At 46.3% G+C, this 24,828-nt stretch overlaps 2 protein-coding genes across 6 annotated transcripts; both read left to right on the top strand.

Moving 5' to 3' along the window:
• The first annotated feature begins 13,676 nt into the window (after positions 1 to 13,676).
• On the top strand, positions 13,677 to 17,802 carry LOC124019804 (anoctamin-2-like). The gene is made up of 3 exons (XM_046335236.1): positions 13,677 to 13,800; positions 16,378 to 17,110; positions 17,174 to 17,802. The coding sequence occupies exon 2, from the start codon at positions 16,387 to 16,389 to the stop codon at positions 16,735 to 16,737; it is 351 nt and encodes a 116-aa protein (XP_046191192.1). The 5' UTR covers positions 13,677 to 13,800; positions 16,378 to 16,386; the 3' UTR covers positions 16,738 to 17,110; positions 17,174 to 17,802.
• Positions 17,803 to 19,366: 1,564 nt separating this feature from the next.
• On the top strand, positions 19,367 to 23,254 carry LOC124019801. Of its 5 annotated transcripts, XM_046335229.1 has the most exons (8): positions 19,367 to 19,650; positions 19,687 to 19,758; positions 19,869 to 20,159; positions 20,238 to 20,492; positions 20,528 to 21,004; positions 21,344 to 21,490; positions 21,526 to 22,854; positions 22,959 to 23,254. In XM_046335229.1, exons 1-8 carry the CDS (start codon positions 19,634 to 19,636, stop codon positions 22,963 to 22,965), a joined length of 2,595 nt encoding a protein of 864 aa, XP_046191185.1. In that variant the 5' UTR covers positions 19,367 to 19,633; the 3' UTR covers positions 22,966 to 23,254. The 5 variants fall into 5 exon arrangements, with proteins under 5 accessions (XP_046191185.1, XP_046191184.1, XP_046191187.1 ...); XM_046335228.1 differs by having other exon boundaries at positions 19,367 to 19,758; positions 19,794 to 20,159; XM_046335231.1 differs by having other exon boundaries at positions 19,367 to 19,758; positions 19,794 to 20,159; positions 20,238 to 20,599; positions 20,753 to 21,004.
• The last annotated feature ends 1,574 nt before the right edge of the window (positions 23,255 to 24,828 follow it).

Raw genomic sequence — 24,828 nt, 5'->3', positions numbered from 1 at the left:
ACCAGGATCCAGTTGCAGAGGGAGGTGTTTAGTCCCAGAGTCCTTAGCTTAGTGATGAGCTTTGAGGCCACCATGGTGTTGAATGCTGAGCCGTAGTTAATGAATAGCATTCTCACATAGGTGTTCCTTTTGTCCAGGTGTGGAGTGCAATAGAGATTGCATCATCTGTGGATCTGTTGGGGAGGTATGCACATTGGAGTGGGTCTAGGGTTTCTGGGATAATGGTGTCAATGTGAGCCATGACCAGCCTTTCAAAGCACTTCATGGCTACATACGTGAGAGCTACGGGTCGGTAGTCATTTAGACAGGTTACCTTAGTGTTCTTGGGCACAGGGACTATGGTGGTCTGCTTGAAACATGTTAGTATTAGACTCCGACAGGGAGAGGTTGAAAATGTCAGTGAAGACCCTTGCCAATTGGTCAGCACATGCTCAGAGTACCCGTCCTGATAATCCGTCTGGCCCTGCGGCCTTGTGAATGTTGACCTGTTTAACCTGTTACTCCTACCCCCTACTTTTTCGAACATTCTGTTAAAAATCGCGCAACATTTCAGCGCCCTGCTGCTCATGCCAGGAATATAGTATATGCATATGATTAGTATGTGTGGATAGAAAACACTCAGACGTTTATAAAACTGGTTAAATCACGGCTGTGACTATAACAGAACGTGCGTTTCATCGAAAAGCGCAGGAAAATCTGATCACTGAAAATGGAAATATATATCCATCCGCCACTTCAACCCATTGATAAAGGCGAACCACAATAAATGGGGCTGAGGTTGCAATACCTACAGCTTCCACACGATGTCAACAGTCTTGTCATTTGCCTAGGCTTTGTTTCTTGGTCAAACGAAGAAGAGACAAGCCATTTGTTCAAGCCTCCGACCGGATATTTTGGTTAAGATTTACCCGGACATTATTTCCAGACGGACAGCTGAAGAATATACTTCGCCTCGTGATCAATTTGATCGCTTATTAACGTTTACTAATACCTAAAGTTGCATTACAAAAGTATTTCGAAGTGTTTTGTGAAAGTTTATCGTAGACTTTTTTAATTTAAAAAAATGAAGTTACGTTATAAGACCCCATTTTTGTTTTGTTTATCACAGTCTTCATAGATCGATATCTAGGCTATATATGGACCGATTTAATTGAAAAAAAGACCCAATAGTGATTATGGGACATCTAGGAGTGCCAACAAAGAAGATGGTCAAAGGTAATGAATGTTTTATATTTTATTTGTGCGGTTTGTGTAGCGACGACTATGCTAATTATTTTGTTTACGTCCCCTGCGGGTCTTTTGGGGTGTTACATGCTATCAGGTAATAGCTTCTCATGCTTTCGCCGAAAAGCATTTTAAAAATCTGACTTGTTGCCTGGATTCACAACGAGTGTAGCTTTAATTCAATACCCTGCATGTGTATTTTAATGAACGTTTGAGTTTTAACTAGTACTATTAGCATTTAGCGTAGCGCATTTGCATTTCCAGATGTCTAGATGGGACGCCTGCGTGTCAGGTTAAAGGTCTTACTCACATCGGCGGCGGAGAGCGTGATCACACAGTCGTTCCAAACAGCTGATGCGCTCATACGTATTTCAGTGTTACTTTCCTCGAAGCGAGCATAGAAGTAATTTAGCTTGTCTGGTAGACTCGTGTCACTGGGCAGCTCTCGGCTGTGCTTCCCTTTGTAGTCTGTAATAGTTTGCAAGCCCTGCCACATCTGATGAGCGTCGAAAGCCGGTTTAGTACGATTCAATCAATCACTGTATTGACGCTTTGCCTGTTTGATGGTTCGTCTGAGGACATAGCAGGATTTATTATAAGCTTCCGGGTTAGAGTCACGCCCCTTTAAAGCGACAGCTCTTCCCTTTAGCTCAGTGTGGATGTTGCTTGTTCTCCATGGCTTCTTGTTGGGGTATGTACGTACGGTCACTGTGGGGAAGGCGTCATCCATGCACTTATTGATGAAGCCAGTGACTGATGTAGTGTACTCCTTAATGCCATCGGAAGAATCCCTGAACATATTCCAGTCTGCTAGCAAAACAGTTCTGTAGTTTAGCATCTGCTTCATCTGACTGCTTTCATATTGACAGAGTCACTGGTGCTTCCTGCTTTGGTTTTTGCTTGTAAGCAGGAATCAGGAGTATAGAATTATGGTCAGATTTGCCAAATGGAGGGTGAGGGAGAGCTTTGTATGCATCTCTGTGTGTGGAGTCTTGGTGGTCCAGAGTTTTCTTTCCCTCTGGTTGCACATATAACATGCTGATAGAATTTAGGTAAGACTGATTTCAGTTTTCCTGCATTAAAGTCCCCTGCCGCTAGGAGCATAGAAATGAGGTAAAACGGATTCAAGTTTCCTTTCATTAAATTCCGCGGCCACTAGGTGTCCCCCCCCACACTAGGTGTCCCCCCACTAGGTGTCCCCCCACTAGGTGCCCCCCCCTAGGTGTCCCCCCCCCCACACTAGGTGTCCCCCCCACTAGGTGTCCCCCCCACCCCCCAGGTGCCCCCCCACTAGGTGTCCCCCCCCACTAGGTGTCCCCCCCCACTAGGTGCCCCCCCCCACTAGGTGTCCCCCACTAGGTGCCCCCCCCCACTAGGTGTGTCCCCCCCCACTAGGTGCCCCCCCCACTAGGTGTGTCCCCCCCCAATAGGTGTCCCCCCCACTAGGTGCCCCCCACTAGGTGTCCCCCCACTAGGTGCCCCCCCACTAGGTGCCCCCCTCCCACTAGGTGCCCCCCCCACTAGGTGTCCCCCCCACTAGGTGCCCCCTCCCACTAGGTGTCCCCCTCTGGATAAGTGTTTTCCTGTTTGCTTATGGCCGTATTTGGTGGTCTAAGTAACAGCATCTGTTTGTGGTGCTACAGAGAATATAGATAAACTTGGTAAATAATGTGGTCTACAGCTTATCATCAGAAACTCTACCTCAGGCGAGCAAAACCTCAAGACCTCCTTAGATTTCGTGCACCAGCAGTTGTTTACAAATATACATAGACCTCCGCCCCGTGTCTTACCAGAGGCTGCTGTTCTATCCTGCCTATAGAGTGTTTAACATAGACCTCCGCCCCGTGTCTTACCAGAGGCTGCTGTTCTATCCTGCCTATAGAGTGTATAACATAGACCTCCGCCCCGTGTCTTACCAGAGGCTGCTGTTCTATCCTGCCTATAGAGTGTATAACATAGACCCCCGCCCCGTGTCTTACCAGAGGCTGCTGTTCTATCCTGCCTATAGAGTGTATAACATAGACCTCCACCCCGTGTCTTACCAGAGGCTGCTGTTCTATCCTGCCTATAGAGTGTATAACATAGACCTCCGCCCCGTGTCTTACCAGAGGCTGCTGTTCTATCCTGCCTATAGAGTGTATAACATAGACCTCCGCCCCGTGTCTTACCAGAGGCTGCTGTTCTATCCTGCCTATAGAGTGTATAACATAGACCTCCGCCCCGTGTCTTACCAGAGGCTGCTGTTCTATCCTGCCTATAGAGTGTATAACATAGACCTCCGCCCCGTGTCTTACCAGAGGCTGCTGTTCTATCCTGCCTATAGAGTGTATAACATAGACCTCCGCCCCGTGTCTTACCAGAGGCTGCTGTTCTATCCTGCCTATAGAGTGTATAACATAGACCTCCGCCCCGTGTCTTACCAGAGGCTGCTGTTCTATCCTGCTGATAGAGTGTATAACATAGACCTCCGCCCCGTGTCTTACCAGAGGCCGGTGGTCTATCCTGCCTATAGAGTGTATAACATAGACCTCCGCCCCGTGTCTTACCAGAGGCTGCTGTTCTATCCTGCCTATAGAGTGTATAACATAGACCTCCGCCCCGTGTCTTACCAGAGGCTGCTGTTCTATCCTGCCTATAGAGTGTATAACATAGACCTCCGCCCCGTGTCTTACCAGAGGCTGCTGTTCTATCCTGCCTATAGAGTGTATAACATAGACCTCCGCCCCGTGTCTTACCAGAGGCTGCTGTTCTATCCTGCCTATAGAGTGTATAACATAGACCTCCGCCCCGTGTCTTACCAGAGGCTGCTGTTCTATCCTGCCTATAGAGTGTATAACATAGACCTCCGCCCCGTGTCTTACCAGAGGCTGCTGTTCTATCCTGCCTATAGAGTGTATAACATAGACCTCCGCCCCGTGTCTTACCAGAGGCTGCTGTTCTATCCTGCCTATAGAGTGTATAACATAGACCTCCGCCCCGTGTCTTACCAGAGGCTGCTGTTCTATCCTGCCTATAGAGTGTATAACATAGACCTCCGCCCCGTGTCTTACCAGAGGCTGCTGTTCTATCCTGCCTATAGAGTGTATAACATAGACCTCCGCCCCGTGTCTTACCAGAGGCTGCTGTTCTATCCTGCCTATAGAGTGTATAACATAGACCTCCGCCCCGTGTCTTACCAGAGGCTGCTGTTCTATCCTGCCTATAGAGTGTATAACATAGACCTCCGCCCCGTGTCTTACCAGAGGCTGCTGTTCTATCCTGCCTATAGTGTATAACATAGACCTCCGCCCGTGTCTTATCAGAGGCTGCTGTTCTATCCTGCCTATAGAGTGTATAACATAGACCTCCGCCCCGTGTCTTACCAGAGGCTGCTGTTCTATCCTGCCTATAGAGTGTATAACATAGACCTCCGCCCGTGTCTTACCAGAGGCTGCTGTTCTATCCTGCCTATAGAGTGTATAACATAGACCTCCGCCCGTGTCTTACCAGAGGCTGCTGTTCTATCCTGCCTATAGAGTGTATAACATAGACCTCCGCCCCGTGTCTTACCAGAGGCTGCTGTTCTATCCTGCCTATAGAGTGTATAACATAGACCTCCGCCCCGTGTCTTACCAGAGGCCGGTGGTCTATCCTGCCTTTAGAGTGTATAACATAGACCTCCGCCCCGTGTCTTACCAGAGGCTGCTGTTCTATCCTGCTGATAGAGTGTATAACATAGACCTCCGCCCCGTGTCTTACCAGAGGCCGGTGGTCTATCCTGCCTATAGAGTGTATAACATAGACCTCCGCCCCGTGTCTTACCAGAGGCTGCTGTTCTATCCTGCTGATAGAGTGTATAACATAGACCTCCACCCCGTGTCTTACCAGAGGCTGCTGTTCTATCCTGCCTATAGAGTGTATAACATAGACCTCCGTCCGTGTCTTACCAGAGGCCGGTGGTCTATCCTGCCTATAGAGTGTGTAACATAGACCTCCGCCCGTGTCTTACCAGAGGCTGCTGTTCTATCCTGCTGATAGAGTGTATAACATAGACCTCCGCCCCGTGTCTTACCAGAGGCTGCTGTTCTATCCTGCCTATAGAGTGTATAACATAGACCTCCGCCCCGTGTCTTACCAGAGGCTGCTGTTCTATCCTGCCTATAGAGTGTATAACATAGACCTCCGCCCCGTGTCTTACCAGAGGCTGCTGTTCTATCCTGCCTATAGAGTGTATAACATAGACCTCCGCCCGTGTCTTACCAGAGGCTGCTGTTCTATCCTGCCTATAGAGTGTATAACATAGACCTCCGCCCGTGTCTTACCAGAGGCTGCTGTTCTATCCTGCCTATAGAGTGTATAACATAGACCTCCGCCCCGTGTCTTACCAGAGGCTGCTGTTCTATCCTGCCTATAGAGTGTATAACATAGACCTCCGCCCGTGTCTTACCAGAGGCTGCTGTTCTATCCTGCCTATAGAGTGTATAACATAGACCTCCGTCCTGTGTCTTACCAGAGGCTGCTGTTCTATCCTGCCTATAGAGTGTATAACATAGACCTCCGCCCCGTGTCTTACCAGAGGCTGCTGTTCTATCCTGCCTATAGAGTGTATAACATAGACCTCCGCCCCGTGTCTTACCAGAGGCTGCTGTTCTATCCTGCCTATAGAGTGTATAACATAGACCTCCGCCCCGTGTCTTACCAGAGGCTGCTGTTCTATCCTGCCTATAGAGTGTATAACATAGACCTCCGCCCGTGTCTTACCAGAGGCTGCTGTTCTATCCTGCCTATAGAGTGTATAACATAGACCTCCGCCCCGTGTCTTACCAGAGGCTGCTGTTCTATCCTGCCTATAGAGTGTATAACATAGACCTCCGCCCCGTGTCTTACCAGAGGCTGCTGTTCTATCCTGCCTATAGAGTGTATAACATAGACCTCCGCCCCGTGTCTTACCAGAGGCTGCTGTTCTATCCTGCCTATAGAGTGTATAACATAGACCTCCGCCCGTGTCTTACCAGAGGCTGCTGTTCTATCCTGCCTATAGAGTGTATAACATAGACCTCCGCCCCGTGTCTTACCAGAGGCTGCTGTTCTATCCTGCCTATAGAGTGTATAACATAGACCTCCGCCCCGTGTCTTACCAGAGGCTGCTGTTCTATCCTGCCTATAGAGTGTATAACATAGACCTCCGCCCCGTGTCTTACCAGAGGCTGCTGTTCTATCCTGCCTATAGAGTGTATAACATAGACCTCCGCCCCGTGTCTTACCAGAGGCTGCTGTTCTATCCTGCCTATAGAGTGTATAACATAGACCTCCGCCCCGTGTCTTACCAGAGGCTGCTGTTCTATCCTGCCTATAGAGTGTATAACATAGACCTCCGCCCCGTGTCTTACCAGAGGCTGCTGTTCTAGAGGCTGCTGTTCTATCCTGCCTATAGAGTGTATAACATAGACCTCCGCCCCGTGTCTTACCAGAGGCTGCTGTTCTATCCTGCCTATAGAGTGTATAACATAGACCTCCGCCCCGTGTCTTACCAGAGGCTGCTGTTCTATCCTGCCTATAGAGTGTATAACATAGACCTCCGCCCCGTGTCTTACCAGAGGCTGCTGTTCTATCCTGCCTATAGAGTGTATAACATAGACCTCCGCCCCGTGTCTTACCAGAGGCTGCTGTTCTATCCTGCCTATAGAGTGTATAACATAGACCTCCGCCCGTGTCTTACCAGAGGCTGCTGTTCTATCCTGCCTATAGAGTGTATAACATAGACCTCCGCCCGTGTCTTACCAGAGGCTGCTGTTCTATCCTGCCTATAGAGTGTATAACATAGACCTCCGCCCCGTGTCTTACCAGAGGCTGCTGTTCTATCCTGCCTATAGAGTGTATAACATAGACCTCCGCCCCGTGTCTTACCAGAGGCTGCTGTTCTATCCTGCCTATAGAGTGTATAACATAGACCTCCGCCCCGTGTCTTACCAGAGGCTGCTGTTCTATCCTGCCTATAGAGTGTATAACATAGACCTCCGCCCCGTGTCTTACCAGAGGCTGCTGTTCTATCCTGCCTATAGAGTGTATAACATAGACCTCCACCCGTGTCTTACCAGAGGCTGCTGTTCTATCCTGCCTATAGAGTGTATAACATAGACCTCCGCCCCGTGTCTTACCAGAGGCTGCTGTTCTATCCTGCCTATAGAGTGCATAACATAGACCTCCGCCCCGTGTCTTACCAGAGGCTGCTGTTCTATCCTGCCTATGAGTGCATAACATAGACCTCCGCCCCGTGTCTTACCAGAGGCTGCTGTTCTATCCTGCCTATAGAGTGTATAACATAGACCTCCGCCCCTGTCTTACCAGAGGCTGCTGTTCTACCAACTGCCTATAGAGTGTATAACATAGACCCCGCCCGTGTCTTACCAGAGGCTGCTGTTCTATCCTGCCTATAGAGTGTATAACATAGACCTCCGCCCGTGTCTTACCAGAGGCTGCTGTTCTATCCTGCCTATAGAGTGTATAACATAGACCTCCGCCCGTGTCTTACCAGAGGCTGCTGTTCTATCCTGCCGATAGTGTTTAACCTGTCAGCTGTATGTTATTAATTTTGTCGTTTAGCCATGACTCTGTGAAACATAAGATATTCCATTTTTAATGTCCCGTTGCTAGGATAAACGTGATCGTAGTTAGTCTATTTTATTTTCCATTGATTGTACGTTGGCTAATAGGACCGATGGTAAAGGGAGATTAACCGCTCGCCGTCGGATCCTTACAAGGCACTCAGACCTTCATCCCCGAAATCTCTGTCACTTTCTTCTGCCAATGATGGGGATGGGGGCCCTGTCGGGCGTCTGGGTGCCTTACCTACCCATCCGACTCGTCTGGAGTAAATCCTACCCGTCCGACTCGTCTGGAGTAAATCCTACCCGTCCGACTCGTTAAAGGAAAAGGTTTCCTCCAGTACGGGTTGAGTAATCGCTGTCCTGATATCTAGAAACTCTTTGTCTAATCCTAGGTTTCCTCCAGTACGTTTCCTCCAGTCTAATCCTAGGGTTGAGTAATCGCTGTCCTGATATCTAGAAACTCTTTGTCTAATCCTAGGTTTCCTCCAGTACGGGTTGAGTAATCGCTGTCCTGATATCTAGAAACTCTTTGTCTAATCCTAGGTTTCCTCCAGTACGGGTTGAGTAATCGCTGTCCTGATATCTAGAAACTCTTTGTCTAATCCTAGGTTTCCTCCAGTACGGGTTGAGTAATCGCTGTCCTGATATCTAGAAGCTCTTTTCAGTCATAAGACACGGTGGCAGAAACATTATGTTCAAGTTAAGTTACAAATAACGCAAAAAACACGCACAATGGCACAGTTGGTTAGGAGATCGTAAAACAGCCATCTCCTCCGGTGCCGAAACTCATTGCTTATGGAACCAAATACTAAACTTTTGAGTATTACAAATATAAGTGAATTTGTCCGAAGATTTTTGGTCCTCTAAATTGGGGGGGGGGGCTTATGTACAAAAGTGGTGTAATTTCTAAACGATTCACCCAATATGGATGAAAATACCCTCAAATTAGAGCTTGATATCTACACTTTAACCTCGTAGTAATTGTATCATTTAAAATCCAAAGTGCTGGAGTACAGAGCCAAAATAACAACAAATAAATCGCTGTCCCTTCTGGAGAGCTCTGTATTATTGAATGAGTGTGTGTCTGTTCTATTTTTGACATGGTCAGTATTGTGATAACCAAACATGGAGGCAGCCAGAGGATCATTGAGGTGATGTCTTTTTCAGGGAATCAGATCTGTGTGTGTGTGTGTGAGGGGGGACTCCCAGGGAGAGGCTCCCAGGGAGAGGCAGGGGCCTGAGGGCAGATAGAGTGTAGGGTGGCTGGGTGAATCGGAGCCAGTCTCACACATTCCTGCTCCATGCCTGTATATGGCCATACACCAGGACCAGTCTGTCTCTATGATGTTTTCCTAATTCAATACAGCCAATCAAACGTTCAGAGGAAATTCAACTTGGCTTTGATGTCCATTCTGACAAAAATAGTTTCTCTGTTTTCATCCGTCTGTCTGACCTGCCGTAGTATCGTAGTAACTCTAGCGACTCTAGTTGTTTCATAGTAGGAACCCAGTTTCTAATAGAAACATTAAACTGGCTGTTATTGTGCTTTATGGTCCTCCAGCCACGGTCCTCCAGCCACGGTCCTCTAGTCACGGTCCTCTAGCCACAGTCCTCTAGCCACGGTCCTCTAGCCACGGTCCTCTAGCCACGGTCCTCTAGCCACGGTCCTCTAGCCACGGTCCTCTAGCCACGGTCCTCTAGCCACGGTCCTCTAGCCACGGTCCTCTAGCCACAGTCCTCTAGCCACGGTCCTCTAGCCACGATAGAGGATAACTGAGGGGCATCATTAATAACATGGTTGAATAGAGGATAACTGAGGGGCATCATTAATAACATGGTTGGATAGAGGATAACTGAGGGGCATCATTAATAACATGGTTGGATAGAGGATAACTGAGGGGCATCATTAATAACATGGTTGGATAGAGGATAACTGAGGGGCATCATTAATAACATGGTTGGATAGAGGATAACTGAGGGGCATCATTAATAACATGGTTGGATAGAGGATAACTGAGGGGCATCATTAATAACATGGTTGGATAGAGGATAACTGAGGGGCATCATTAATAACATGGTTGTATAGAGGATAACTGAGGGGCATCATTAATAACATGGTTGGATAGAGGATAACTGAGGGGCATCATTAATAACATGGTTGGATAGAGGATAACTGAGGGGCATCATTAATAACATGGTTGGATAGAGGATAACTGAGGGGCATCATTAATAACATGGTTGTATAGAGGGGTACTGAGGGGAATCATTAATAACATGGTTGGATAGAGGATAACTGAGGGGCATCATTAATAACATGGTTGGATAGAGGATAACTGAGGGCCATCATTAATAACATGGTTGTATAGAGGATAGAGGGGTACTGAGGGGCATCATTAATAACATGGTTGTATAGAGGGGTACTGAGGGGCATCATTAATAACATGGTTGTATAGAGGGGTACTGAGGGGCATCATTAATAACATGGTTGAATAGAGGGGTAATGAGGGGCATCATTAATAACATGGTTGTATAGAGGGGTACTGAGGGCACTTACCCTACAGTCTGACCACCTCCATTATGACTCTGTTCCCTAGACTACAGTCTGACCACCTCCATTATGGCTCTATTCCCTAGACTACAGTCTGACCACCTCCATTATGGCTCTATTCCCTAGACTACAGTCTGACCACCTCCATTTTGACTCTGTTCCCTAGACTACAGTCTGATCTCCATTATGACTCTGTCCCCTAGACTACAGACTGACCACCTCCATTATGGCTCTGTCCCCTAGACTACAGACTGACCACCTCCATTATGTCTCTGTCCCCTAGACTACAGACTGACCACCTCCATTATGGCTCTGTCCCCTAGACTACAGTCTGACCACCTCCATTATGACTCTGTTCCCTAGACTACAGTCTGACCACCATTATGACTCTGTTCCCTAGACTACAGTCTGACCACCATTATGACTCTGTTCCCTAGACTACAGTCTGTCCACCATTATGACTCTGTTCCCTAGACTACAGTCTGTCCACCATTATGACTCTGTTCCCTAGACTACAGTCTGACCACCTCCATTATGGCTCTATTCCCTAGACTACAGTCTGACCACCTCCATTATGACTCTGTCCCCTAGACTACAGTCTGACCACCTCCATTTTGACTCTGTTCCCTAGACTACAGTCTGATCTCCATTATGACTCTGTCCCCTAGACTACAGACTGACCACCTCCATTATGGCTCTGTCCCCTAGACTACAGACTGACCACCTCCATTATGTCTCTGTCCCCTAGACTACAGACTGACCACCTCCATTATGGCTCTGTCCCCTAGACTACAGTCTGACCACCTCCATTATGACTCTGTTCCCTAGACTACAGTCTGACCACCATTATGACTCTGTTCCCTAGACTACAGTCTGACCACCATTATGACTCTGTTCCCTAGACTACAGTCTGTCCACCATTATGACTCTGTTCCCTAGACTACAGTCTGTCCACCATTATGACTCTGTTCCCTAGACTACAGTCTGACCACCTCCATTATGGCTCTATTCCCTAGACTACAGTCTGACCACCTCCATTATGACTCTGTCCCCTAGACTAGTCTGACCACCTCCATTTTGACTCTGTTCCCTAGACTACAGTCTGATCTCCATTATGACTCTGTCCCCTAGACTACAGACTGACCACCTCCATTATGGCTCTGTCCCCTAGACTACAGACTGACCACCTCCATTATGTCTCTGTCCCCTAGACTACAGACTGACCACCTCCATTATGGCTCTGTCCCCTAGACTACAGTCTGACCACCTCCATTATGACTCTGTTCCCTAGACTACAGTCTGACCACCATTATGACTCTGTTCCCTAGACTACAGTCTGACCACCATTATGACTCTGTTCCCTAGACTACAGTCTGTCCACCATTATGACTCTGTTCCCTAGACTACAGTCTGACCACCTCCATTATGACTCTGTTCCCTAGACTACAGTCTGACCACCTCCATTATGACTCTGTTCCCTAGACTACAGTCTGTCCACCATTATGACTCTGTCCCCTAGACTACAGTCTGATCACCTCCATTATGACTCTGTTCCCTAGACTACAGTCTGATCACCTCCATTATGACTCTGTTCCCTAGACTACAGTCTGACCACCATTATGACTCTGTTCCCTAGACTACAGTCTGTCCACCATTATGACTCTGTTCCCTAGACTACAGTCTGACCACCTCCATTTTGACTCTGTCCCCTAGACTACAGTCTGACCTCCATTATGGCTCTGTCCCCTAGACTACAGTCTGACCACCTCCATTTTGACTCTGTTCCCTAGACTACAGTCTGACCACCTCCATTATGGCTCTGTCCCCTAGACTACAGTCTGACCACCTCCATTATGACTCTGTTCCCTAGACTACAGTCTGACCACCATTATGACTCTGTTCCCTAGACTACAGTCTGACCACCATTATGACTCTGTTCCCTAGACTACAGTCTGTCCACCATTATGACTCTGTTCCCTAGACTACAGTCTGACCACCTCCATTATGACTCTGTTCCCTAGACTACAGTCTGACCACCTCCATTATGACTCTGTTCCCTAGACTACAGTCTGTCCACCATTATGACTCTGTCCCCTAGACTACAGTCTGATCACCTCCATTATGACTCTGTTCCCTAGACTACAGTCTGATCACCTCCATTATGACTCTGTTCCCTAGACTACATTCTGACCACCATTATGACTCTGTTCCCTAGACTACAGTCTGTCCACCATTATGACTCTGTCCCCTAGACTACAGTCTGACCACCTCCATTATGACTCTGTTCCCTAGACTACAGTCTGACCACCATTATGACTCTGTTCCCTAGACTACAGTCTGACCACCATTATGACTCTGTTCCCTAGACTACAGTCTGACCACCATTATGACTCTGTTCCCTAGACTACAGTCTGACCACCTCCATTATGACTCTGTTCCCTAGACTACAGTCTGACCACCATTATGACTCTGTTCCCTAGACTACAGTCTGTCCACCATTATGACTCTGTCCCCTAGACTACAGTCTGATCACCTCCATTATGACTCTGTTCCCTAGACTACAGTCTGACCACCATTATGACTCTGTTCCCTAGACTACAGTCTGACCACCATTATGACTCTGTTCCCTAGACTACAGTCTGTCCACCATTATGACTCTGTTCCCTAGACTACAGTCTGACCACCTCCATTTTGACTCTGTCCCCTAGACTACAGTCTGACCTCCATTATGGCTCTGTCCCCTAGACTACAGTCTGACCACCTCCATTTTGACTCTGTTCCCTAGACTACAGTCTGACCACCTCCATTATGACTCTGTTCCCTAGACTACAGTCTGACCACCATTATGACTCTGTTCCCTAGACTACAGTCTGTCCACCATTATGACTCTGTCCCCTAGACTACAGTCTGATCACCTCCATTATGACTCTGTTCCCTAGACTACAGTCTGACCACCATTATGACTCTGTTCCCTAGACTACAGTCTGACCACCATTATGACTCTGTTCCCTAGACTACAGTCTGTCCACCATTATGACTCTGTTCCCTAGACTACAGTCTGACCACCTCCATTTTGACTCTGTCCCCTAGACTACAGTCTGACCTCCATTATGGCTCTGTCCCCTAGACTACAGTCTGACCACCTCCATTTTGACTCTGTTCCCTAGACTACAGTCTGACCACCTCCATTATGACTCTGTTCCCTAGACTACAGTCTGACCACCTCCATTATGGCTCTGATCCCTAGAGGGGGTGTCTATCTGCTGTCTGCCTTAGAGAGATCACTAACATACCTACGACCTCTAGTAACCCCCCCCCCCCTCCCAACCCCCCAGGTATAAGGACTACAGAGAGCCTCCATGGTCAGCTGAAGCCTACCAGTTCTCTAAAACCTACTGGGCCGTCCTTGCTGCCAGACTGGCCTTCGTCATCCTGTTCCAGGTACAGTACCACAAATATCAGGGACACCTATGAACATTTAAACAAGTATTGTATCAGGAGATATTCTGTATGTACAGTACCACAAATATCAGGGACACCTATGAACATTTAAACAAGTATTGTATCAGGAGATATTCTGTATGTACAGTACCACAAATATCAGGGACACCTATGAACATTTAAACAAGTATTGTATCAGGAGATATTCTGTATGTACAGTACCACAAATATCAGGGACACCTATGAACATTTAAAAATTACTTTAGTCAGGTGATATTCTGTATGTACAGTACCACAGATATCAGGGACACCTATGAACATTTAAAAATTACTTTAGTCAGGAGATATTCTGTATGTACAGTACCAGTCAAAAGTTTGGACACCTACTAGCCACCCTAGCACAGATTTCAATCAGTCTGATGTCTATTGCTCATGTGTTTTGGCCCAATCAGTCTGATGTCTATTGCTCATGTGTTTTGGCCCAATCAGTCTGATGTCTATTGCTCATGTGTTTTGGCCCAATCAGTCTGATGTCTATTGCTCGTGTGTTTTGGCCCAATCAGTCTGATGTCTATTGCTCATGTGTTTTGGCCCAATCAGTCTGATGTCTATTGCTCATGTGTTTTGGCCCAATCAAGTCTCTTCTTCTCATTGGTGTCCTTCAGTAGTGTTTTTTTTGCAGCCATGAGGGCCTGATTCACGCAGTCTCTGAACAATTGTTGAGATGTGTCTGTTACTTGAACTCTATTATTCTAAAATGTAGAAAATTGTTTAAATTTTTTTTAAACTTGAATGAGTAGGGTTGTCCAAACTGTTGACTGGTACTGTATGTAATATCAAACTGACTCTGGAACAGTTACCTGGTACTGTATGTAATATCAAACTGACTCTGGAACAGTTACCTGGTACTGTATGTAATATCAAACTGACTCTGGAACAGTTACCTGGTACAATGATCAGTGTGGATGGACCACTGTGTTTGAAGTGTGGTTGGACCACTGTGGTTGTAGTGTGGTTGGACCAATGATCAGTGTGGTTGGACAACTGTGGTTGGACCACTGTGGTTGTAGTGTGGTTGGACCACTGTGGTTGTAGTGTGGTTGGACCACTGTGATTGTAGTGTGGTTGGACCAATGATCACTGTGGTTGGACCACTGTGGTTGTAGTGTGGTTGGACCACTGTGGTTGTAGTGTGGTTGGACCACTGTGATTGTAGTGTGGTTGGACCAATGATCAGTGTGGTTGGACCACTGTGGTTGTAGTAGTGTTGGACCACTGTGATTGTAGTGTGGTTGGACCACTGTGGTTGTAGTGTGGTTGGACCACTGTGATTGTAGTGTGGTTGGACCACTGTGGTTGTAGTAGTGTTGGACCACTGTGGTTGTAGTAGTGTTGGACCACTGTGGTTGTAGTAGTGTTGGACCACTGTGGTTGTAGTAGTGTTGGACCACTGTGGTTGTAGTAGTGTTGGACCACTGTGGTTGTAGTAGTGTTGGACCACTGTGATTGTAGGGTGGTTGGACCACTGTGATTGTAGGGTGGTTGGACCACTGTGGTTGTAGTAGTGTTGGACCACTGTGATTGTAGGGTGGTTGGACCACTGTGGTTGTAGTAGTGTTGGACCACTGTGGTTGTAGGGTGGTTGGACCACTGTGGTTGTAGTAGTGTTGGACCACTGTGGTTGTAGTGTGGTTGGACCACTGTGGTTGTAGTGTGGTTGGACCACTGTGGTTGTAGTGTTGTTGGACCACTGTGGTTGTAGTGTGGTTGGACCACTGTGATTGTAGTGTGGTTGGACCAATGATCAGTGTGGTTGTAGTGTGGTTGGACCACTGTGGTTGTAGTGTGGTTGGACCACTGTGGTTGTAGTGTGGTTGGACCACTTGTGTTGCAGTGTGGTTGGACCAATGATCAGTGTGGTTGGACCACTGTGGTTGTAGTAGTGTTGGACCACTGTGATTGTAGTGTGGTTGGACCACTGTGGTTGTAGTGTGGTTGGACCACTGTGGTTGTAGTGTGGTTGGACCACTGTGGTTGTAGTGTGGTTGGACCACTGTGGTTGTAGTGTGGTTGGACCACTGTGATTGTAGTGTGGTTGGACCACTGTGGTTGTAGTGTCGTTGGACCACTGTGATTGTAGTGTGGTTGGACCACTTGTGTTGCAGTGTGGTTGGACCAATGATCAGTGTGGTTGGACCACTTGTGTTGCAGTGTGGTTGGACCAATGATCAGTGTGGTTGGACCAATGATCAGTGTGATTGGACCACTGTGGTTGCAGGGTGGTTGGACCACTGTGGTTGCAGGGTGGTTGGACCACTGTGGTTGCAGGGTGGTTGGACCACTGTGGTTGCAGGGTGGTTGGACCACTGTGGTTGCAGGGTGGTTGGACCACTGTGGTTGCAGGGTGGTTGGACCACTGTGGTTGCAGGGTGGCTGTATTGTAGTCACAGTGCAGCATTTATCAGATGATTCAGTACATCACCAACCAGTTTAACAAACTCCTGTCTTCTGTTGTCCCTTTGTGCTCCATCCTTCCTTCAATCTCAACCATGACGTCCACGACGCTGTCTCCACCAGAACCTGGTGATGTTCCTGAGCCTGCTGGTTGCCTGGGTGATCCCAGACGTACCGAAGGACATCAGTGAGCAGCTGAAGAGAGAGAAGACTCTGCTGGTGGACGTGTTTCTCCGGGAGGAGAAGGAGAAGTTCCACCTCCTCCAGAGCCTCTTCTCCTCCAAGGACCAGCCCAGCCAGGGTCACCCCAACACGGCCCACTTCCGTACTCTACCCCTAGGCCTCTCTCAGGGCCTAGGCCAGCCCCCGGGCGGAGAGGGAGGGGAATCCCGGGTGAGATGCAGGGCTGCCAGTTTCAGCCAGTTCACCAGACAGATGTCCATGTCTCCTAGCAACGATGCAGCCCGACACACAGCGGTCTGACACGCCACTGTAGCGGTTGGATACAAACGTTCTTTATCCCCACAGGAGAAGTTCAGACACCAGTGTGGTAGCTACATGGAGTCTGAATGCTCCTCTGAGATCTCTCACCCATGTAGACTTGGTGTTCTCTTTCTGAAGCAGTGTGATGATGGAACATACTGATCATGGACTTGTTCTTCTGGCCGGATAATCTACGTATTCTTGACCATTGTATGTTAATCTGCATGATGAGAAGTGACTGTATAGTTCACCTTAAGGAAAAACACCTTCAGCCTGACGGTCTTCTCTGAGAGAGCTTCCCATGTCTGGAACACACATGGAGCTGCTGTTTACCGTCACCAATAACCTAAAGACATGGCTAACGGACAGTCTGGTGTGTCAACACCATCCCCCAGCTGTGTAGACCTGCGTTCCATGCTGTCTGCTATACAGTCAGGTGTGTCAACACCATCCCCCAGCTGTGTAGACCTGCTTTCCATGCTGTCTGCTATACAGTCAGGTGTGTCAACACCATCCCCCAGCTGTGTAGACCTGCGTTCCATGCTGTCTGCTATACAGTCAGGTGTGTCAACACCATCCCCCAGCTGTGTAGACCTGCGTTCCATGCTGTCTGCTATACAGTCAGGTGTGTCAACACCATCCCCCAGCTGTGTAGACATGCGTTCCATGCTGTCTGCTATACAGTCAGGTGTGTCAACACCATCCCCCAGCTGTGTAGACCTGCGTTCCATGCTGTCTGCTATACAGTCAGGTGTGTCAACACCATCCCCCAGCTGTGTAGACCTGCGTTCCATGCTGTCTGCTATACAGTCAGGTGTGTCAACACCATCCCCCAGCTGTGTAGACCTGCGTTCCATGCTGTCTGCTATACAGTCAGGTGTGTCAACACCATCCCCCAGCTGTGTAGACCTGCGTTCCATGCTGTCTGCTATACAGTCAGGTGTGTCAACACCATCCCCCAGCTGTGTAGACCTGCGTTCCATGCTGTCTGCTATACAGTCTTGGCTCTTTTTCTGTCATGCTGTTTGTTTGCTTTTTGTGTTGTTGCTTTCTGTCTGTCTGTGTTACTGGTTATATGCTGCTCTGTCTGTCTGTCTGTGTTACAGGTCATATGTTGCTCTGTCTGTCTGTCTGTGTGTTACTGGTTATATGTTGGTCTGTCTGTGTCTCTGTCTGTCTGTGTGTTACTGGTCATATGTTGCTCTGTCTGTGTTACTGGTCATATGTTGCTCTGTCTGTCTGTGTGTTACAGGTCATATGTTGCTCTGTCTGTGTTACTGGTCATATGCTGCTCTGTCTGTGTTACTGGTCATATGTTGCTCTGTCTGCTGTGTTACTGGTCATATGTTGCTCTGTCTGTCTGTCTGTCTGTGTTACTGGTCATATGTTGCTCTGTCTGCTGTGTTACTGGTTATATGTTGCTCTGTCTGTGTTACTGGTTATGTGTTGCTCTGTCTGTGTTACTGGTTATGTGTTGCTCTGTCTGTGTTACTGGTTATGTGTTGCTCTGTCTGTGTTACTGGTCATATGTTGCTCTGTCTGTGTGTTACTGGTTATATGTTGCTCTGTCTGTGTTACTGGTCATATGTTGCTCTGTCTGTCTGTCTGTGTTACTGGTTATATGTTGCTCTGTCTGTGTTACTGGTTATGTGTTGCTCTGTCTGTGTTACTGGTTATGTGTTGCTCTGTCTGTGTTACTGGTCATATGTTGCTCTGTCTGTGTGTTACTGGTTATATGTTGCTCTGTCTGTGTTACTGGTCATATGTTCCTCTGTCTGTGTGTTACTGGTTATATGTTGCTCTGTCTGTCTGTGTGTTACTGGTCATGTGTTGCTCTGTCTGTGTTACTGGTCATATGTTGCTCTGTCTGTCTGTCTGTCTGTGTTACTGGTTATATGTTGCTCTGTCTGTCTGTGTGTTACTGGTCATATGTTGCTCTGTCTGTGTTACTGGTTATATGTTGCTCTGTCTGTGTTACTGGTCATATGCTGCTCTGTCTGTGTTACTGGTCATATGTTGCTCTGTCTGTGTGTTACTGGTTATATGCTGCTCTGTCTGTGTGTTACTGGTTATATGTTGCACTGTCTGTGTTACTGGTCATATGCTGCTCTGTCTGTGTTACTGGTCATATGTTGCTCTGTCTGTGTTACTGGTCATATGCTGCTCTGTCTGTGTTACTGGTTATATGTTGCTCTGTCTGTCTGTGTGTTACTGGTCATGTGTTGCTCTGTCTGTCTGTGTGTTACTGGTCATATGTTGCTCTGTCTGTCTGTGTGTTACTGGTCATATGTTGCTCTGTCTGTGTGTTACTGGTCATATGTTGCTCTGTCTGTCTGTGTGTTACTGGTCATATGTTGCTATGTCTGTGTTACTGGTCATATGTTGCTATGTCTGTGTTACTGGTTATGTTGTTCTGTCTGTGTTACTGGTCATATGTTGCTATGTCTGTGTTACTGGTTATGTTGTTCTGTCTGTGTTACTGGTCATATGTTGCTCTGTCTGTCTGTGTTACTGGTTATGTTGCTCTGTCTGTCTGTGTTACTGGTCATATGTTGTTCTGTCTGTGTTACTGGTCATATGTTGCTCTGTCTGTGTTACTGGTCATATGTTGCTATGTCTGTGTTACTGGTCATATGTTGCTCTGTCTGTGTTACTGGTCATATGTTGCTATGTCTGTGTTACTGGTCATATGTTGCTCTGTCTGTGTTACTGGTCATATGTTGCACTGTCTGTGCTTATTATCTGTCTGTATTGTTATTGGATTTGTTTTTCCCAGGGGCTCTGGTCGAAAATGATCCAGCTGGCTAAAACCATCACCTTTACAGAAATGTTGATAAATGTGTACTGTTCCTGTAAAAAAATAAAACTTAAGAATAATAATTAAAAGGACTGGGTAATGTATAGAATATCAAGGTTCAGAGTGTATAACTGGGTAATGTACATGTTGAGGTCCAGAGTGTATAACTGGGTAATGTACATGTTGAGGTCCAGAGTGTATAACTGGGTAATGTACATGTTGAGGTCAGAGTGTATAACTGGGTAATGTACATGTTGAGGCCCAGAGTGTATAACTGGGTAATGTATAGAATATCAAGGTCCAGAGTGTATAACTGGGTAATGTACATGTTGAGGCCCAGAGTGTATAACTGGGTAATGTACATGTTGAGGTCCAGAGTGTATAACTGGGTAATGTACATGTTGAGGCCCAGAGTGTATAACTGGGTAATGTATAGAATATCAAGGTCCAGAGTGTATAACTGGGTAATGTACATGTTGAGGTCCAGAGTGTATAACTGGGTAATGTACATGTTGAGGCCCAGAGTGTATAACTGGGTAATGTACATGTTGAGGCCCAGAGTGTATAACTGGGTAATGTACATGTTGAGGTCCAGAGTGTATAAGTGGGTAATGTACATGTTGAGGTCCAGAGTGTATAACTGGGTAATGTATAGAATATCAAGGTTCAGAGTGTATAACTGGGTAATGTATAGAATATCAAGGTCCAGAGTGTATAACTGGGTAATGTACATGTTGAGGCCCAGAGTGTATAACTGGGTAATGTACATGTTGAGGTCCAGAGTGTATAACTGGGTAATGTACATGTTGAGGCCCAGAGTGTATAACTGGGTAATGTATAGAATATCAAGGTCCAGAGTGTATAACTGGGTAATGTACATGTTGAGGTCCAGAGTGTATAACTGGGTAATGTACATGTTGAGGCCCAGAGTGTATAACTGGGTAATGTACATGTTGAGGTCCAGAGTGTATAATGGGTAATGTACATGTTGAGGTCCAGAGTGTATAACTGGGTAATGTACATGTTGAGGCCCAGAGTGTATAACTGGGTAATGTACATGTTGAGGTCCAGAGTGTATAAGTGGGTAATGTATAGAATATCAAGGTTCAGAGTGTATAACTGGGTAATGTACATGTTGAGGTCCAGAGTGTATAAGTGGGTAATGTATAGAATATCAAGGTTCAGAGTGTATAACTGGGTAATGTATAGAATATCAAGGTCCAGAGTGTATAACTGGGTAATGTACATGTTGAGGCCCAGAGTGTATAACTGGGTAATGTACATGTTGAGGCCCAGAGTGTATAACTGGGTAATGTACATGTTGAGGTCCAGAGTGTATAACTGGGTAATGTACATGTTGAGGCCCAGAGTGTATAACTGGGTAATGTACATGTTGAGGTCCAGAGTGTATAACTGGGTAATGTACATGTTGAGGCCCAGAGTGTATAACTGGGTAATGTACATGTTGAGGTCCAGAGTGTATAACTGGGTAATGTATAGAATATCAAGGTTCAGAGTGTATAACTGGGTAATGTATAGAATATCAAGGTCCAGAGTGTATAACTGGGTAATGTACATGTTGAGGCCCAGAGTGTATAACTGGGTAATGTATAGAATATCAAGGTTCAGAGTGTATAACTGGGTAATGTACATGTTGAGGCCCAGAGTGTATAACTGGGTAATGTATAGAATATCAAGGTTCAGAGTGTATAACTGGGTAATGTACATGTTGAGGTCCAGAGTGTATAACTGGGTAATGTACATGTTGAGGCCCAGAGTGTATAACTGGGTAATGTATAGAATATCAAGGCCCAGAGTGTATAACTGGGTAATGTATAGAATATCAAGGTCCAGAGTGTATAACTGGGTAATGTACATGTTGAGGTCCAGAGTGTATAACTGGGTAATGTACATGTTGAGGCCCAGAGTGTATAACTGGGTAATGTACATGTTGAGGTCCAGAGTGTATAATGGGTAATGTACATGTTGAGGTCCAGAGTGTATAACTGGGTAATGTACATGTTGAGGCCCAGAGTGTATAACTGGGTAATGTACATGTTGAGGTCCAGAGTGTATAAGTGGGTAATGTATAGAATATCAAGGTTCAGAGTGTATAACTGGGTAATGTACATGTTGAGGTCCAGAGTGTATAAGTGGGTAATGTATAGAATATCAAGGTTCAGAGTGTATAACTGGGTAATGTATAGAATATCAAGGTCCAGAGTGTATAACTGGGTAATGTACATATTGAGGCCCAGAGTGTATAACTGGGTAATGTACATGTTGAGGCCCAGAGTGTATAACTGGGTAATGTACATGTTGAGGTCCAGAGTGTATAACTGGGTAATGTACATGTTGAGGCCCAGAGTGTATAACTGGGTAATGTACATGTTGAGGTCCAGAGTGTATAACTGGGTAATGTACATGTTGAGGCCCAGAGTGTATAACTGGGTAATGTACATGTTGAGGTCCAGAGTGTATAACTGGGTAATGTATAGAATATCAAGGTTCAGAGTGTATAACTGGGTAATGTATAGAATATCAAGGTCCAGAGTGTATAACTGGGTAATGTACATGTTGAGGCCCAGAGTGTATAACTGGGTAATGTATAGAATATCAAGGTTCAGAGTGTATAACTGGGTAATGTACATGTTGAGGCCCAGAGTGTATAACTGGGTAATGTATAGAATATCAAGGTTCAGAGTGTATAACTGGGTAATGTACATGTTGAGGTCCAGAGTGTATAACTGGGTAATGTACATGTTGAGGCCCAGAGTGTATAACTGGGTAATGTATAGAATATCAAGGCCCAGAGTGTATAACTGGGTAATGTACATGTTGAGGTCCAGAGTGTATAACTGGGTAATGTACATGTTGAGGCCCAGAGTGTATAACTGGGTAATGTACATGTTGAGGTCCAGAGTGTATAACTGGGTAATGTACATGTTGAGGCCCAGAGTGTATAACTGGGTAATGTATAGAATATCAAGGTCCAGAGTGTATAACTGGGTAATGTACATGTTGAGGTCCAGAGTGTATAACTGGGTAATGTACATGTTGAGGCCCAGAGTGTATAACTGGGTAATGTATAGAATATCAAGGTCCAGAGTGTATAACTGGGTAATGTACATGTTGAGGTCCAGAGTGTATAACTGGGTAATGTATAGAATATCAAGGTCCAGAGTGTATAACTGGGTAATGTACATGTTGAGGTCCAGAGTGTATAACTGGGTAATGTACATGTTGAGGCCCAGAGTGTATAACTGGGTAATGTACATGTTGAGGTCCAGAGTGTATAACTGGGTAATGTACATGTTGAGGTGTTAGCATCTTTAACATTTCACAGGTGTTAGCATCTTTCACATTTCACAGGTGTTAGCATCTGTCACATTTCACAGGTGTTAGCATCTGTCACATTTCACAGGTGTTAGCATCTGTCACATTTCACAGGTGTTAGCATCTGTCACATTTCACAGGTGTTAGCATCTGTCACATTTCACAGGTGTTAGCATCTTTCACATTTCACAGGTGTTAGCATCTGTCACATTTCACAAGAGGGGGAGACATTTGGTCCATATTCTTGCCTGTAACTTGGAAAGAGAGGGTGGAGCTCTTCGTTCCAGTTCATTCTATCTCTTCTCTTAAAGCCACATGCAGTTGTTGAAAGTGTATTTTTAAATCATCATCATTGTACGGCTAATAAATCACTGTTTATTTCATGAAAATAACGTCAAATATATTTTGGTCATTTATTTCCCTGAGCCTCATTTTGCCATTGAAATGCTCAGTCTGATCATGTGGCCGTGTTGATATAAATGTAATGTACAGAGCCCTGATTGGCAGATAGGATGGTCCAGACTTGGGATTCCCAAACTCTGTGCTGGGGCCCCTTGGGTGGACCTTTTGGTTTGTCCCCCAGCACTACTCCGCTGATTCAGATAATCACAGCTCGATGATGAGTTGGTTATTTGAATCAGCTGTGTCGTTCAAAAAACAAAGTGTGCACCTAGGGAGGGGGGGACTGACTTTAGAATCTACCCACTTACCCCTTCAAAGTAGGTGGAAGCATATCAGAGGAGATTGGTGGCACCTTAATTAGGGAGGACAGGCTTGTGTTCATGACTGGGATGGATAATGGCACCTTAATTAGGGAGGACAGGCTCGTGTTCATGACTGGGATGGATAATGGCACCTTAATTAGGGAGGACAGGCTCGTGTTCATGACTGGTATGGATAATGGCACCTTAATTAGGGAGGACAGGCTCGTGTTCATGACTGGGATGGATAATGGCACCTTAATTAGGGAGGACAGGCTCGTGTTCATGACTGGGATGGTATCAAACACGTTTCCATGTGTTTGATGCCATTACATTCACTCTGACCATTATTATGAGCCATCCTCCCCTCAGCAGCCTCCTGTGATGCATATTTAAATAAAATATGACTGGTCGTTTGTCAGAATAACCAGATCAGATTGTGATGTCATGACCGGGGCCAAAAACTCCATGCCTGAAATTACAGTCATTTATTTCAGAGAGCTCTTTCCCTAAAAAAAGGTATTATCATTATTTTCACAATCTGAGTGTTGTATGTCTTAAAACAACACTGGGAACAATTTGAACAGCACTGCTTCTTTAACCTTCTACTGCAGTGGTTCTGTAACCTTCTACTGCAGTGGTTCTGTAACCTTCTACTGCAGTGGTTCTGTAACCTTCTACTGCAGTGGTTATGTAACCTTCTACTGCAGTGGTTATGTAACCTACTGCAGTGGTTATGTAACCTTCTACTGCAGTGGTTCTGTAACCTTCTACTGCAGTGGTTCTGTAACCTTCTACTGCAGTGGTTCTGTAACCTTCTACTGCAGTGGTTCTGTAACCTTCTACTGCAGTGGTTTCTTTAACCTTCTACTGCAGTGGTTCTGTAACCTTCTACTGCAGTGGGCTAAATCAGGGCCACACAGAGTTATGTGACCTTCTACTGCAGTGGTTCTGTAACCTTCTACTGCAGTGGTTCTGTAACCTTCTACTGCAGTGGTTATGTAACCTTCTACTGCAGTGGTTCTGTAACCTTCTACTGCAGTCGGCTAAATCAGGGCCACACAGAGTTATGTAACCTTCTACTGCAGTGGGCTAAATCAGGGCCACACAGAGTTATGTGACCTTCTACTGCAGTGGGCTAAATCAGGGCCACACAGAGGTCTGTAACCTTCTACTGCAGTCGGCTAAATCAGGGCCACACAGAGGTCTGTAACCTTCTACTGCAGTGGGCTAAATCAGGGCCACACAGAGTTATGT

The sequence above is a fragment of the Oncorhynchus gorbuscha genome, unplaced genomic scaffold (assembly GCF_021184085.1).
Source record: "Oncorhynchus gorbuscha isolate QuinsamMale2020 ecotype Even-year unplaced genomic scaffold, OgorEven_v1.0 Un_scaffold_687, whole genome shotgun sequence".
In the NCBI taxonomy this organism is placed as follows: domain Eukaryota; kingdom Metazoa; phylum Chordata; class Actinopteri; order Salmoniformes; family Salmonidae; genus Oncorhynchus; species Oncorhynchus gorbuscha.
The sequence above is the reverse complement of the archived record's forward strand: the minus strand, read 5'-3'. Positions and strand labels throughout refer to the sequence as shown.